Raw genomic sequence first — 14646 nt, forward strand, 5'->3', positions numbered from 1 at the left:
TTATTTATTTATTTATTTTTGCAGAACCGGGAATTGAACTCAGGCCCTTCTGCTTGCCAGGCAAGCACTTATTCTACTGAGCCATCTCTCTGGCCCCATAAATTTTAAAAATTGAGTTTATTTGTACATTTTAGGTAGACGTAGTGATCATATTCATCATAGGGAATTTGTGCCTGTACATGATACATCTTTTGATCGACATGTTATTTACCTGCTATTGTTTACTCCTTTTTGTCCTGTGTTTAATTGTTTGCCCTATTTAGTGGGTTCCTTCTGTTCTCGTTCATGGAGTTCTGATCATTTTGGTCCCTCTCTAGAACATCTTTCAGTAGTCTGTTTAGGGTTGGCATTGTCACCATGAAATTCTTTAGTTGTTCTTTGTCATGGAAGTATTTCACTTCTCCATCAAACTTGAAAGAGAGTTTTGGGGCTGGTGAGATGGCTCAGTGGTCTAAAGCACCTACTTAGAACAAGCTTAGCAAAGCACAGGAACCACGGTTCAATCCCCCAGCACCACATGCCAGCCAGCCCTGCCCCCTGGTGGGCTGAGCTGGCCACACACACACACACACACACACACACACAAAAATAAAAAAAAAAAAGAAAGAAAGAAAAAGAGAGTTTTGCAGGGTGTAGTAGTCTGGGCTGGATTTTGTTTTCATAGAGGACTTGAAGTACTCTGCTCCATGCTCTTCTTGCCTTCATGGTTTGTGAAGAGAAGTTGGTGGTAATTCTGATGGGTTTTCCTTTGATTGTGTTCTTCTTTTCTCTAGCAGCTTTCAGTATTCTTGTGCTGAATTTCTGGAATCTTGACTATTATATGTCTCGGTGTGTTTTTAACTGGGTTCAAGTTATTTGGCGTTCTGTATGCTTCAGTTATGAGAATGTCAAATTGTTTCCTCATATTTGGGAAGTTTTCTGCTATTACTTCTGCCCATATTCTTTTTATATCATTTGTGTTGACTCCTTCTTTCTCATTCCTATTAGTCTCACATTGTTCATCTTTGCATTGCCTTGCAGGTGATGCATTATTTTTTCCTGCATCTTAGTTGTTTTTAAGAGATCTTTTTTTACCTTTTCACTAGCTGCACCAGTGTCTTCATGATCTGAAATTCTATCTTCACTTTCACTCAAAAGGTTTTGCAAGCTTGTGACTGAGATTTTAAGATCTTCTATATCTCTTTGACGCTGCTTCCTGTGATCTATTTCTTTCCTGTATTGCTCATTCAAGGAATCCGTCATATTTCTAATCTCCTGTAATTTTTTTATCAATATCTTCTTTAGAAGCAGTTATTAATTCTTTTACTGCAGAGTTTTTTTCAGATTGGGTTTCCTCCGTATGTTTCTGGTTTTGATTCTTTACTTCAGATGTTATGAATTCAGAGATTTCTTTTTTTGTTTCAGAAATTAACTCTGCTCTGAGTTCCTCTATACCTTTCTGCTGCCTTTTCGTTACTTCTGATGCTGTTAATTTATTCATTTCAGCTGAGCTAGTATCCTCTGTACTTGTTCTGGGTGGGCTAGAGACCTGAGATTACATTTTGCTCCTTGTCTTTGTCAATTCATAAGCATTGACCTCTGACCTTTGGTATAGAGCTTAGAAACTACTGAAATTTGAGTGCAGATCTATTAAGTTTGAGTGTATCCAGTTATGCCTGGCCTGGGTCTGATTGTTGTGTTCAGCTGCTTCCTGCTGCAGCCCTTGGAAGTGAACCTGTTTTGCCCCTCTGGCACAACAGTGAACCTGTGGTGCCCCTCTGTTGTGCCTCTGGCCCAGGGAGCACAGAGGAGCCCAGAAGCTCTCCCACACACTAGCCCAGCCTGGGCTTGGGATGGATCTGGGGGTCCTGAGAGCATCACAGAAGTTCTCATTTACTGGGCAGGCTTGGGGGCAGGGGCTCCAGAGGGTTGGAGGGGTCCCAAGGGTGTGGCAGAGGATCTCACTCATGCAGCGTTCCTGAGTTTTGGTCCGGAGAGGTCCCGTGGGCGCAGGGAAACTAGAAGCTCTCCCACACACTTGCTGGGCCTAGGCTGGACTGGATCTGCACATGATACATCTGATGCATCTGGTTTGGTTTGGTTTTGCTTTTTCCCCATTCCCCTCCTCTCCCTTGAACCCCTCTTCCCCTTCTTTACAAAAGTTCTATTTCTGTTTTTCCTTTTCTTGTTTTTTTCTTTTCTGTTCATTTCCTCATCCCCCTCCCTGGTTTCCCTTCCTATTTGACCATTCTCTTCCTGCTTCCCAATATCTGGTCCTTGTGTATACTTCTGGCTTCTCATACCAGAGAAACAATGCAGTATATACACCCGTGTGTCCAATGTATTGCACGTAAGAGTATGCTGACGTACTTTCTTTAACCAAGTCAGTTATTACTGGACAGAGTGTTTTAACTTTCCAGAATCACCGAGAGCTGTCACGGTATCCTGGGATCTATTTTTTTGTAGAGGACAGTGTGAATTTTTAGCAATGGAACTTCTAGGTCAAGTAATACTTTAAAACTTTTGAGATTGTACTGCCAAATTACTTTTCAGAAAACTATATTGCTGATATGCGCATCTTTCCATTTCCTTCTGTGTATGATGCTGAGGGAACTTTAAGGAGATACTAGGCTTCTGTGTGGAGAGAGGATATTTGCAGGTGAGAGTGTGTCCTTCCCATCACTTTGCAGAACATATTACTATATTTTCTCACTCAATGAAACTTGGTTCAATTTGAAAATTAAAACATTGACAATTCATATATGTCAAATATAAAAGAAATGCCAAATATTCTCAGGCTGTCACATTATATATCATAATTCATCCTTGCAATTTTCAGACTTTTATTTTTTCTAATTAAAATAGTTGCCTGTCTCTATGCCTTTTATTTGCCGTTTTAATAACTCCCTTAGAGTAATTAGAGTTATGACTTTGTAACTCCTTTTTTTTAAAAAAAAAAATCTTGTATTTATTTGGTACAGGGTCTCACTACACAGCTCAAACTCATAGTGGTCCTCTTGTCTCAGCCTCCCCAGTACTGGGATTACAGGCATGTGCCACCACGACTGGTGCGCTGGGGCCTGCGTGGCATGTGGTACTGGGGATCGAATTTGGGTCCTTGAGGTGCTTACACTGCTGAGCTGTCTCCCTTTCTCCTGTAACTCCCTTCTTTTCAAAAATCAATCTTCTGTAATTTGGTCCCAGGCTACCTTCCACATTAGCTGTATTTCCACATCTAGGCAAACTGCATCACACAGTTGCTTCTTTTTTTTTTTTTTTTTTTACTGTATTTGGTACAGGGTCTACAGGATCTCACTACATAGATGGAACTTGTAGTAATCCTACTGTTTTCAGCCTCCCAAGTGCTAGGATTACAGGCACGCACTACCATGCCTAGTCTGAATTGCCACCTCAGCGCGCCCTGAGGGCAGAGCCAGCGTGGTACACTGGGGATCAAACCCTGGCCACTGTGCTCTGCCTAAACAGGTGCTTTAGTCTGCTGAGCTATCTGGCTTCACACAGCTTATAGGCATGATTTTCATATATGTCTTCTACCTTTTTCTTTTCATATCTTTGTGTGACGAGTAGACCTGGTCTATAACTTTTTCTGTGAATCCTACTGTCCTTCAAATTCCACTTTCCTTGCCAAGGGTACTTCACTTAGCATCCCATTTGTCATGTGCATAAACAAGCCCTGTTGTGATATCTTTCTGTTGAACTTGCATTCTACCTTGAGTCTTTGATAGGGCCCTTGTATTTTGCTTTGGGGTACAGATAATTATTGAAGGGCCAGGGAGATAGCTTAGCTGTGTAAGTACCTGCTTGGCCAGTACAAGGTCCTGAGTTCGATCCCTCATACCAAAAAAAAAATAAATAAAAAAGATGACCTCAGATAATTATTGACCTATCTTATACTGCTTCCTATCTAATAAAATGTGAGCTCACCAGGAGGTAGCAATGGTGCCATTCGTTTTATATGCCTCCCACTGTATATATTACAGATGGTACAGTAAAACTTTGATGTACAAGAGCAAATCTGGGAACCAGATTGTGGTGTTTTGAGCCCTTTATATTAATCCTGTTATTTATTAACTTTTTAAGTCCTGTCATAGCTTAGTTCATCATTATAATCATTCTTTGATTTGCTAAGCAACAAACTTAGATAAAATCTGGGGATACTTGGGGGCAAAGATGAGGTCCTCCTCTCAATTTACATATCTTTCCAGAAGAGAGTGCTGTTGGGCAAAATGTCTTCAAAGTGAACTAATTTCAATGAGTGTTAGTAAGCTGCTCTTAAGTAAGAACTTAGCTAGATATTAAGTACCCATGAAGACTTTTGCAATGTTTTGAGTGGTGTTTTGGGTTTTTTTTTTTTGTTGTTGTTGTTTTTTTGGTCTCTTTGAGACAGGGTTTCACTATGTAGTTCAGGCTGACCTTGACCTCACTCTGTAGCCCAGGCTGGTCTCGAACTCACAATGATCCTCCTGCCTCAGCAATCCTCCTGTGTGCTGAGATTATAGGTGTGTGCCACTGAATTTCATCCTTATAGTACATCAAGGATGTATGCCAGTGGCATAAACCTTGATAAATAAATTACTTAGGGGTCTCTGGCTTATTCGGGACTGTGGGAGGGTTTATTGTATTTGATGTAGGCAGAAAGAAATAAGATAGTGAAAGATAAGCAGAGCAGTTCGTCAGTAGGCAGCCTTTGGAATGCTGTGTGTTCACTGAGTGCAAGTGTCAAAAGCAAGGGGCACTATTATTGTGGACAGTGACAAAATGACCACAAAGATCCCCTACAACTTAAAATATTATGATGTGTTATATCTAAGACTTTTAACCTAGAAATAGGAATTTTGAAGTTTTTGAGTTTTTCTTTTGCTGATAGTCTTGGTTAGCCTGATTCCTAGGCTTTAAAATGATTAGCAGTTGTTCAAAGTCACTTGCCCAGGAAAGATGATTGAATTAAAAAAACAAAAAAGGTGAAAGGAAGTTTCTGAGTTTCTTCGAGATCTAACTTGAATTTAATGCAATAAATACAAAGAAGATGAAATTAGTAGTGGCAGCCAGTTGAATACTAGTCAGGGCAAGGAGAGTTGTTATAAACTAGAGATGGTGTTTCAATGGGAGAAGGTAAGAAAAGCTCTGGAGATGAGTGGTACTGAGGATCACACAACGCTATGCATGCACTTAGTGCTTCTGATGTAGCTGCCCGCAAGTGCTTAGCTTGTGCATTTTAGGTTCTGCATTACCACCATGAAAAGAAATGTACGGACAAGGGAAGATGCTTTCCTCCTGTTTAAAGTAACTCTAGTCAGGTGTGGAGGTGCACTCCTGTGATCCCAGCACTTTGGGGGCTGAGACAGGAGGATTGCCTTGAGTTTGGGGCCGGCGTGGGCTATATAGCCAGACCCTATCTCTCAAAAAAGAAAAAATCTCTAAAATGTTTGAAATCTAACTTGAATTTGAATCTAATGCAGTACGATAAAGAGAAGTAATTTTGTAGAAGTATCTTAGTAGACAGAAAGTTTGACTTTGGCTTTTTCTTTTCAAGTCATCAAGCCAGTGTGCAGGTGGAGTCATTGCAGGAGCAGCTGAACATGGTCTCAAAGCAGAGGGATGAAACTGCCCTGCAGCTGTCTATGTCTCAGGAACAAGTAAAGCAGTATGCCATGTCGTTAGCCAACCTCCAGATGGTTCTAGAGCACTTCCAGCAGGGTAAGGTGTACAGATTTCCATCAGCGAAGAAAACCATTGTAGTTGGTGATTCTACCTATTTAAGGTCCTGATTTAGACTGGGTATAAGGAAATCACTGAAAAGTTCCTTACTTATAGGAGAGAAAGGTAAATACCCTTATAACAAGTTAATTTAGACTCCTTTTACATTTAAGACTGGAGTCTAGAAGCTATCTTGTTGCTAGTTAAGACAGAGATTGGGCAGCTGTGAGGGTGGTGGTAAAAAGGGACGATCTGGTGATAAGGAGGGGAATGCAAAGAAGAGATGCTCGCGCAGAAAATGCTCGTTTCTTCGGGACTATTAACTCCCCTTCAGAGTGTTAATTGGTAAATAAAATATTCATTAAAGAGTTCACTAGTCACTTTGGTAACTTCTTTTTGTTTTGGTGGTGGTGGTGGTACTCGGGCTTGATCCCAAGTGGAGCTCTCTACTGTGAGCTGTATCCCTGCAGCCTGTTTTATTTTTTTATTTTGAGGCAGGATCTCTTTTTGGTTGCCTGGGCAGGCCTCAAACTTGTCATCCTCCTCTCTCAGCCTCGAAGGAGCTGGGATTACAGGCCCACGTCATGATGCCTGCTGGCTTACATTTTTGAGTTAGCCCAAAATACATTTTGGGGGAACAGAGCAATGAGCAGAGCAGTTTTCCTCTGGGCACCTGATGCATCTTTGCACGTTCTACTTCCTGTCCTTAGCTTTATCCCCTTCAGGTCATTCATCCATCTGCTCATGCACCTGTTGACTTAGACGTTCAGTGCCTATTGATGGTGGAGCCACTGCTAATTGCATAGAGGATAGAGGATGTGAGGATGGTGAAGTAACTGACAGCTTTATAGTTTTGTACCTAAGTAAACTTTGTACCTGTGTGTTCCTTTCAGGGTTACTTACATGGTTGGAATTTCAATTTTAATTATAAGAATTCTCTAGGTTTGCTTTATGAAATCACTGCGAGAGTGCGGTGCATCCGAGGTAGTGCAGTACCAAGGCTGGGAGAGAGCGTTGCTAAGAGGAAGCATCTGAGTGAAGCAGTGAAGGGGAGGAAGGAGCTGCACACAGACCCTGGGGAGCAGGGTTCAGGGGAGGAAACAGCGATCTCGTCGCCCCACTTGCACTTAGCGGGGTCACTGCGTCATCTCCTGTTTTGAGATGCTTGGACTTTTCTGTTGAATTATTAAAATATTGGCGGTTTAAAAGTCTAGTTTTATCATACAGTTGCAAAATAATAATGTAACTTTCTTTTTAGAGGAAAAAGCTATGTATTCTGCTGAATTAGAAAAGCAAAAACAGGTTATAGCTGAATGGAAGAAAAAGGCAGAAAATCTGGAAAGAAAGATGTCATCTTTACAGGTAAACTGAAATCTTTCTCTTAGACATTTTGTTATTCAGTAATTGCTTTACATACTGTTTGAGTGACTGCGCTGTACCTAGCCTCTGCTGAGCACAGCAGCGAACAAGATACGCAGGGTCGGCTGGGCGTGGTGGTGCACATCTGTAATCCCAGCACTTGGGAGGCAGAGGCACAGAGATTGCTGTAAGTTCAAGAGCAGCCTGGGCTACAGAGTGAGTTCAAGACCAGCCTAACTGCAGAGCGAAACTCTTAAAAAGATGAAAAAAAAATAAAATAAAATACTGGGGATGTCCTCAGTGACTTAAAACTGTGAAACTGTAGACCTCGTGACTGTGAGCTGTACGGACACTGACATTTTTTACACATGGGTATTTTATAAAACCCAAATTTATGTACGAAGTTAAACTTTATGGCTTTCTCTTTTGAGCAAAATATATTAGACAGAATACTGCACACAGATTGACATAATACATATTTTTGCTTTGTAGCAACCTTCCTTAAGAGATTTTTCTTTTGGGGGGCTGGGGAGATAGCTCAGCAGTCTAAGCACCTGGCGAGGACCTGGGTTTGATCTGTGGTGCCACATGCTGTGTTGGCCCTGAAACCTGGGGCTTGCTGTGGGTGTGCTGCACACCCAGAGATTTGTAATGGAAAAACTGGCCCCCAAACCAGGGCGTGGTGACACTCCTGTAATCTCAGTGCTGGGGAGGCTGAGACAGGAGGATCACTGTAAGTCTCAACTGTGTAGTGAGACTCATACACAAATAAATAAAAATTAGAAGATTTGTTTTATTATGCTATATTCCATACATGGTATAAATAAAATGAACTCCTATGCATAGAAATAATAACAAAGCAGCTTGCTTCTAGGTTTTTTTTTGAAACACGATTTCACTATGTAGTTCAGGCTGGCTTTGAACTCAGTTTATAATCCAGGCTGGCCTCCAACTCCCACTGATCTTCCTGCCTCAGCCTCTGACTGCTAGGATTGCAGGTATGCATCATTAGTTTTTTGTTGTTGTTGTTTTGAGACAGGGTCTCACTGTGCAGTTTGGGTTGGCCTTGTACTCACTTTTGTAGTCCCAAGGTTGGTCTTGAACTCACAGAGATCCTCCTGCCTAAGCCTCCCAAGATTTGGGATTGTAGGCGTGTGCCATGATGCCCATTTCTGGACATGGTGTGCCTGGGGTTCTAGGACCAGCATGATGTGCAGGTCTGGGGATTGAACTTGGGTCCTTGTGCTTTCCAGGTAGGTACTTATGCCTCTGAACTATCTCCTCTTCCATCATTAGCTTTTTGAGAAACTTTTCAAGTCACCAATAGACTCTGGCAACAAGTGGAAGAGAGTAGTAAAATCCATTTACTCTGAATTAGTGAACAATATGCTGTTTAGGAATGTTGTTGTCGGGCTGGCCAAATAGCTCAGCGGATTAAAGCATCTGCTTAGGCAGATGCAGGGGAGGGAGGGGTTCAATTCCCTGGCCTGCTGTGCTGGCCCCGCCCCTGGGGCATGCGGAGACAGCGATTGAGACTTGTGGTGGTGCGCACTTGAATCCCACCCAGCACTTGGGAGACTAAACAGGTGGATCACTATGAGTCTGATGTGTGCAGTGAGGTCCTGTACACCCTGTCCTAAGTACAAAAAAAAAAAAAAAAGAATGTTACTGTCTCAAATTGTTACTGTCTCAAGTAAGGATATGTATTAACTGCTATAGTTTATAATTTGTTCTTTCATGTTTTTTTAACTGGGAATTGAACTCAGGACCTTGTGTATGCCAGGCAGGCACTTTGCCACTGAGCTATATATCCCCTGCCCTATAATTTTTTTAAAATATTAAGTGACTGCAAATAAATTTTAATAAGCATAAATATAAAAATAGCAATTTAGCGAGTGGATAAATGCCCATATATTTATCCAGTATAAGAAGCAGAATATCATCCTTTGAAATTTTTTAATGCACCTTTCCACAGCTCATCCCCTTTTTACCACTTCATGTATCAACCAACGTTTTATTGCCCATTTTACTGATACAGGTCATTGTAGATACCTGCTGTACCAAGTGTGGTTACGCATTTCCTTGTTTTTGTCTCACATATATAAGAATCTCTTCAGGGTGGATATCTTGATTGCTGAGTTACAGGATATGTATGGACCGTTTTTTTAATTTTTGCCAATCTGAATGGATGGGATGTGTGTTAGTGTGTTCTGTGCTGCTGTTATAGAGGAACCCGCAGCCCGAGATTTCTAATGGAAAAACATGTTAGGTAACGTTACTGGGTGCCGGGAAGCCCAGAAGTCAGGGAGCAGTGTCAGATACAGGCGTTCTTGCTGCAGCATCCTCTGCAGGGAAGGCAAAGAGAAGGCCAGAGAAAGGGTAAGATGTGAGTGAGCTTGGCCCTTTATAAGGAAGCCGTCCCGCAGTAGTTAAACACTAATGATTAGTGGGCAGTGGTCTCACAGCCCTGCTGCCACAGTGGGGATCAGGCTTCTAACACGTGAGCTTTGGGGGACAATTTAAGCACAGGAGGGTTCTCTTCCTGTAGTTGTAATCTACATTTCCCTGGCTATTCATGAAGTCAAACACCTTTTTTTTCTTTTTTTATGTGTTTGGTACAAGGTCTGTACCAAAGCATGCAGCTCGCAGCTTGGGCTTGTAGTGATCCTCCTGTTTTCAGCCTCCCTTGTGCTGGAATAGAAATGTGCGCCACCACACCTGGGCTCAGTCACCGGCTCAGTGCGCCCCAGGGGTGGGGCCAGCATGGCCTGAGGAACTAGCGATTAAACCCTGGTCCCTGCACTTGCCAAAACAGGCACTCAGTCCACTGAGCTATGTTGCTGGCATCAAGCACCTTTTGTTTAGTAATCACATATGCTTATTTGTTCATTAATGTGATAAATTATCACTTTAAATTGTTAAAGATAAAATATTAAACACTTTCATTGTTTCCAGTGGTCCTGAATGTGGTTTGTCTTTTAAATGTTTAAGATGATTTAAAGTTTACTTACATTTTCTTTACAATAATTTTTTTAATGGATTTAGGTTAATATATTTATATTTACATGTTTTTGGTTTTAGTACCTCTGTATCAGAGATGGTTCAGCCTGTAGGAACAGATCCAGTAGAGGTGTGTGTGTGTGTGTGTGTCTGTGTCTGTCTGTCTGTCTGTCTGTCTGTCTGTCTGTGTCTGTGTCTGTACGTATAAGTAGACACACCCATGTGTGATTCAAGGAACTGGCCACGTGGTGGCAGAGGCTGGCTAAGTCAGTCTGAAGTTCGTAAGGCTCGCAATGGGGGCTCAGACCCAGAGGCCCACGCCAGAGCTGCTGTCCTCAGGCAATGAGGAAAGCCTCAAGCAGGAAGGAACTCCAGGGGCGCAGGCTGAGCTGCTGCCCACAGAAGGAATGTTTTTTTCCCTTTTGGGGAGGCGTAAACCCTGCTTTGAAGAACTGCTAACTAGCTCAGGCCTCCTAAATTCTCCAGGGTAATGTGTCTTTGTTGAATCTAAGTGATTAAGGATGTTGGGTGTGTTTGCAAAGACACCTTGAAAGCAGCATATAGATTGTTTGAATAGCTAAGGATTGTAGTTTATCCAAGTTATAATATCAGAAATGCTATCATTCTGAAAACTTGGCCTGAAATTACATAGATGAAAGCTGAGAAAACTGTGTGTGTATATTTTGGGGGGTGTACCAGGAATCAAACTCAGGACCTTCCGCTTGCCAGGCAAGTGCAGTGCCACTGAGCTATCTCCCCAGGCCAGAGATGAAAAAATTGTTATAAACATAAAGAGTAAAGAGGCACTTGTGTACCAGATATTAAAATAGAACTGTAGTAGGGCCCGTGGTATATTTAAAACTAAATCCTTTTATTTTATTTTTTATTTTTTATTTTTTTAAAATTTTATTGATAAACAGATAGCAATGAGACAGTTTCAAATCAAATCGGAAGTACAGTTTCAACATAAAACTAAATCCTAAACTAAACCAGTTTTAATTTAATGAGGAAGAAGATAGCTTATCTAGTAAGTGATATTGGCAAATTATCCATATGGAAGAACATAAAGTAGGAGTCGATCTTATACCATGTAGCAAAATATCCATCTGTATTAAAGGAGTGATTCTCAACAGGGAGTGGTATTGGGTATCTAGGTATATTTTTAATTATTTCAGTGGGTGTGTGGTTTTTTTCTACCATTTAGGGGGCCAGGAATTTTCAGACATACTCCCAGCATTGAGCAGCGTTAAAGACTGAATTATTTTTTTAAAAATATCTTACAGGGGCCAGGAAGATAGCTCAGTAGAATAAGTGCTTGCCTGGCAAGTGCAAGGGCCTGAGGGGCTGAGTTCCATCCCCGGTTCTGAAAAAAGAAAAAAAAAAAAAAAATCTCTTGCAACCAAAATCTAGAAGACTGCATGTATGATTGGGACAAGGAAGATCCTAATTAAGACTAAATTCAAGGAAAGTACAAATTAGCATGTTTGTGTACAATTTAAAAGGGTTTTAATGGCAGTGGGTAATATAATCAGACAAATGGCAGATCTCATGAGCAATATTTGCCTAGCAGAGTGACAAAAGTACAAGTGACTTAGAGAGTGACATGGGAGACAGAAAAACACAGGCAGTGTGTGCGAAGAGATTTGCACATAAGAATGTGCTACATCCGGCTTGTAGCACAGAAATGTTCAAGTGATAGGTGTGGAAGTAAGAACTAATGTCATTAAACGTCACTATGAAATAGTATAGTGAAATAGTACTTCATGTGTATTTGGCTTACATTTGTTGCTGTAGTTCTTGGGGACCTTCTGTATCTTTTTAGTTTTATATCTCCTTGTTTTTCTTTTACTTCTGTCATCTTGTCTTCTAGTAAAATCTTCTCTTTAATTTCTCTACAAAAGGCAGTGTTACATTGTGAAAGATTATGGGATACACCTTTGATATTATTTTAGTTGCATGACCTCACCCAAGGTCACAGATATGCCCTTTCATTAACCAGGATGATTCTAAGAGGTGTCCCAGCTCTGTGGCCTGTGGAACAGTTTTTGCATACACTTCTTGTATATGTTTCCCTCAGGAACACTTGGATGAAGCAAATGCTGCTTTGGATTCAGCATCAAGACTTACCGAACAGTTGGATCTAAAGGAAGAGCAGATTGAAGAACTTAAAAAACAAAGTAAGCTCCCCTTCTCCTTGTTCTCCCCAGCGGCGCTCTAGTTCTCAGGTGGTGAGACCGTTGGCCTGTGGCTCCTGCCTCCACCTTCTGTAGAGATTTGCTTCTGTTCTTGTGTGGTCCTCGTGAGATCAGTCATTCAGGTGGCCCTGGCTGTGCACTTAGCTCTGGATGTTGAGAAAAATGATGCTTTGTTTCTTGTTACTCTGTTGATAACCGACCACGCCGGTCTGACTGCTCCCGGTTCTTTCTGATCAGCGCGTGTGCAGCAACCTGACTTGGTCGAGAGGGTGATATTCTCAAGTACAGAGGAATAAGTTTTTGTGAAATGAAGTGTCTGCATATAACTAGGTTTTTTAAAACAACTTTCTTTAAATTTTCATATCCTTTGTATCAACATGTTAAGAAATTAAAATTTTCATAATACTGCTTTATAGATAATATTTATAAGCAGCACCAAGAAGTTCCATTTCTCAAAGTAATATTGAATAGTCTCTTTAAATGCAGTTTGAATCTTTATTTTATGTTTTAGTGTATTTTTTCTACAGGATCTATCAGGTCCTACTGTACAGATCAGACTTGTAGCGATCCTTCCAAATGCTGGGATTACAGGCGCCTGTCACCATGCCTAGTCTCAACCGCCTTCTCAGTGTGCCCTGGGGGTGGGGCCGGTATGGTATGCCAGAGATTGAACCCTGGTGCCTATGTCTGTCTAAGCAGGCACTTTAGTCTGCTGAACCATATGGCCAGCCCTTGAAGCTTTATTTTAAACAAAGACAATACTGGCTGGGGAGATAATTCAGCAGTCTAAGTGCCTGCCTGGCAAGTGAAAGGACCTGGGTTCAATCGCCAGTACTGCGTGCTGTGCCTTCTGTGCCAGCCACAAAAACTGGACATGGTGGCACTCACCTTAATCCCAGCACCGAGGAGGCTGAGACAGGAAGATCACAGTGAGTCTGAGCTGTGTAGTGAGACCCTGTACCAAATAAATCAATGATTAAAAAAAATTTAAAAATGTCAAAGGCAGTATTAACTTAATACAGGAAGCCACCTACACACATATGTAGCTATAATATATATGTATATGTGTGTGTGTATATATATTTATACACACACACAACCTATTATCTTGAACTATAAAGGGGTTTCCAGAGCCACATATGGTTTTATTCAAGTGCATGTTTCCATAGTAATTAATTACAAATATATTAATATAAAACTACTCCGCATGCTTAGCTCACCATCAGCCTTATAAGCATCACCATTCCTGCTACTAAAAACATTTATTTTTAGATGCTTTCATCTGATCTGGGAATGTGAGTTCTTCCAAAACTTAACCTGGCTGCCTGTTTTTTGTTGTTTGTATGATTGTAGATAGGGCTTTACACGTAGGTACCAATCATGTTTTTCTTTCTTTCCTTTTTGATGCTGTATGATATCTTATAGGCCCTGTCCATTCCCTAAGGTGAGCTCTATGTTTCAGATTATCAGTGAGACCAGATTAGCAGGGGCTCATGGGGCCTGAGTGAGTCTAACAGCTGACAGCAGTGGCAGCTCCTCACACAGTGTCCGGTGTAAGGTGACCTGAGGTGAAGCTCTTCCAGGGCTACATTAGTAGATAAGGATTCAGGGTGACAGGAAGGTGACCTTTAGGTGTCCGTGCTGACATGGCAGTGACAAGGACATAATTACGGGATTAGGAGCACATTCCACCCAATGTAAACTAGAAATTAGAATGGGGAAAAAAGAGGAAGTGAAACAGCAGCAGTGCTGCTGACTAGGAACCGTGAGGCGGACCCTTAAGGGGGTAGGTGGGTAAGAGCCAGCGAGGCATGGATGCTGACAGGCAAGGCTAGCTCACCTAGGTCCAGCAGAAGACAGGGAATGGGAGGGTGTTAGGACTGCACATAGTGGTAGCTTCAGGTACAAGCTGTTTCCGAAATAGCCTACGAACTCTACATGTAGTGTGGGCCAGTCCTAGTCAGCGATGGTAAGAATCAAGGGTTCTGTGACTTACTGCAGTCCTTGCAGTGTTTAGTATTTGCTCATGGCCCCATCTAAACTCCCCTTAGCAGGATGTCTTCAGGTTTTCTATGTTGTATCTGATAGCATTCCGGTGGTTTAAGTTCCTTTCATGTAAAAAACGATAATTAATATTTATCAGTTTATAAGAACTTCAGGCTTATTTTCTGGGGGTCAGTATTAATACAGAAAACACTCAGCCTAACTAGGCCTATACAACTGGCATTTGCAAAGGAAGGCAAGGAACCAGTGTTACCAGACAGGCAGGAAGTAAAGCTGGCTCTGTTGTATCTGTGAATTATTCTTGCTCTTTATCTCTTTATAGCTTTGCTTAACAATCTGTTTTCTTTTATTACCTAAGTCCTTAATGTGTGTGTGTGTGTGTGTGTGTGTG

The 14646-nt window shown here is 41.5% G+C and overlaps 1 protein-coding gene across 1 annotated transcript in view; it reads left to right on the forward strand.

The window, feature by feature from the left end:
- Positions 1 to 14646, forward strand: part of Trip11 (thyroid hormone receptor interactor 11) — a 74666-nt gene that overhangs the window by 48411 nt on the left and 11609 nt on the right. Inside the window, exons 13-15 of the mRNA XM_023719634.1 lie at positions 5534 to 5697; positions 6956 to 7059; positions 12134 to 12233. Of these exons, the coding sequence (XP_023575402.1) occupies positions 5534 to 5697; positions 6956 to 7059; positions 12134 to 12233 (368 nt within the window). The remainder of the gene's footprint in view (positions 1 to 5533; positions 5698 to 6955; positions 7060 to 12133; positions 12234 to 14646) is intronic.

The sequence above is a fragment of the Octodon degus genome, unplaced genomic scaffold (genome assembly GCF_000260255.1).
Source record: "Octodon degus isolate 3935 unplaced genomic scaffold, OctDeg1.0 scaffold00070, whole genome shotgun sequence".
Classification (NCBI taxonomy): domain Eukaryota; kingdom Metazoa; phylum Chordata; class Mammalia; order Rodentia; family Octodontidae; genus Octodon; species Octodon degus.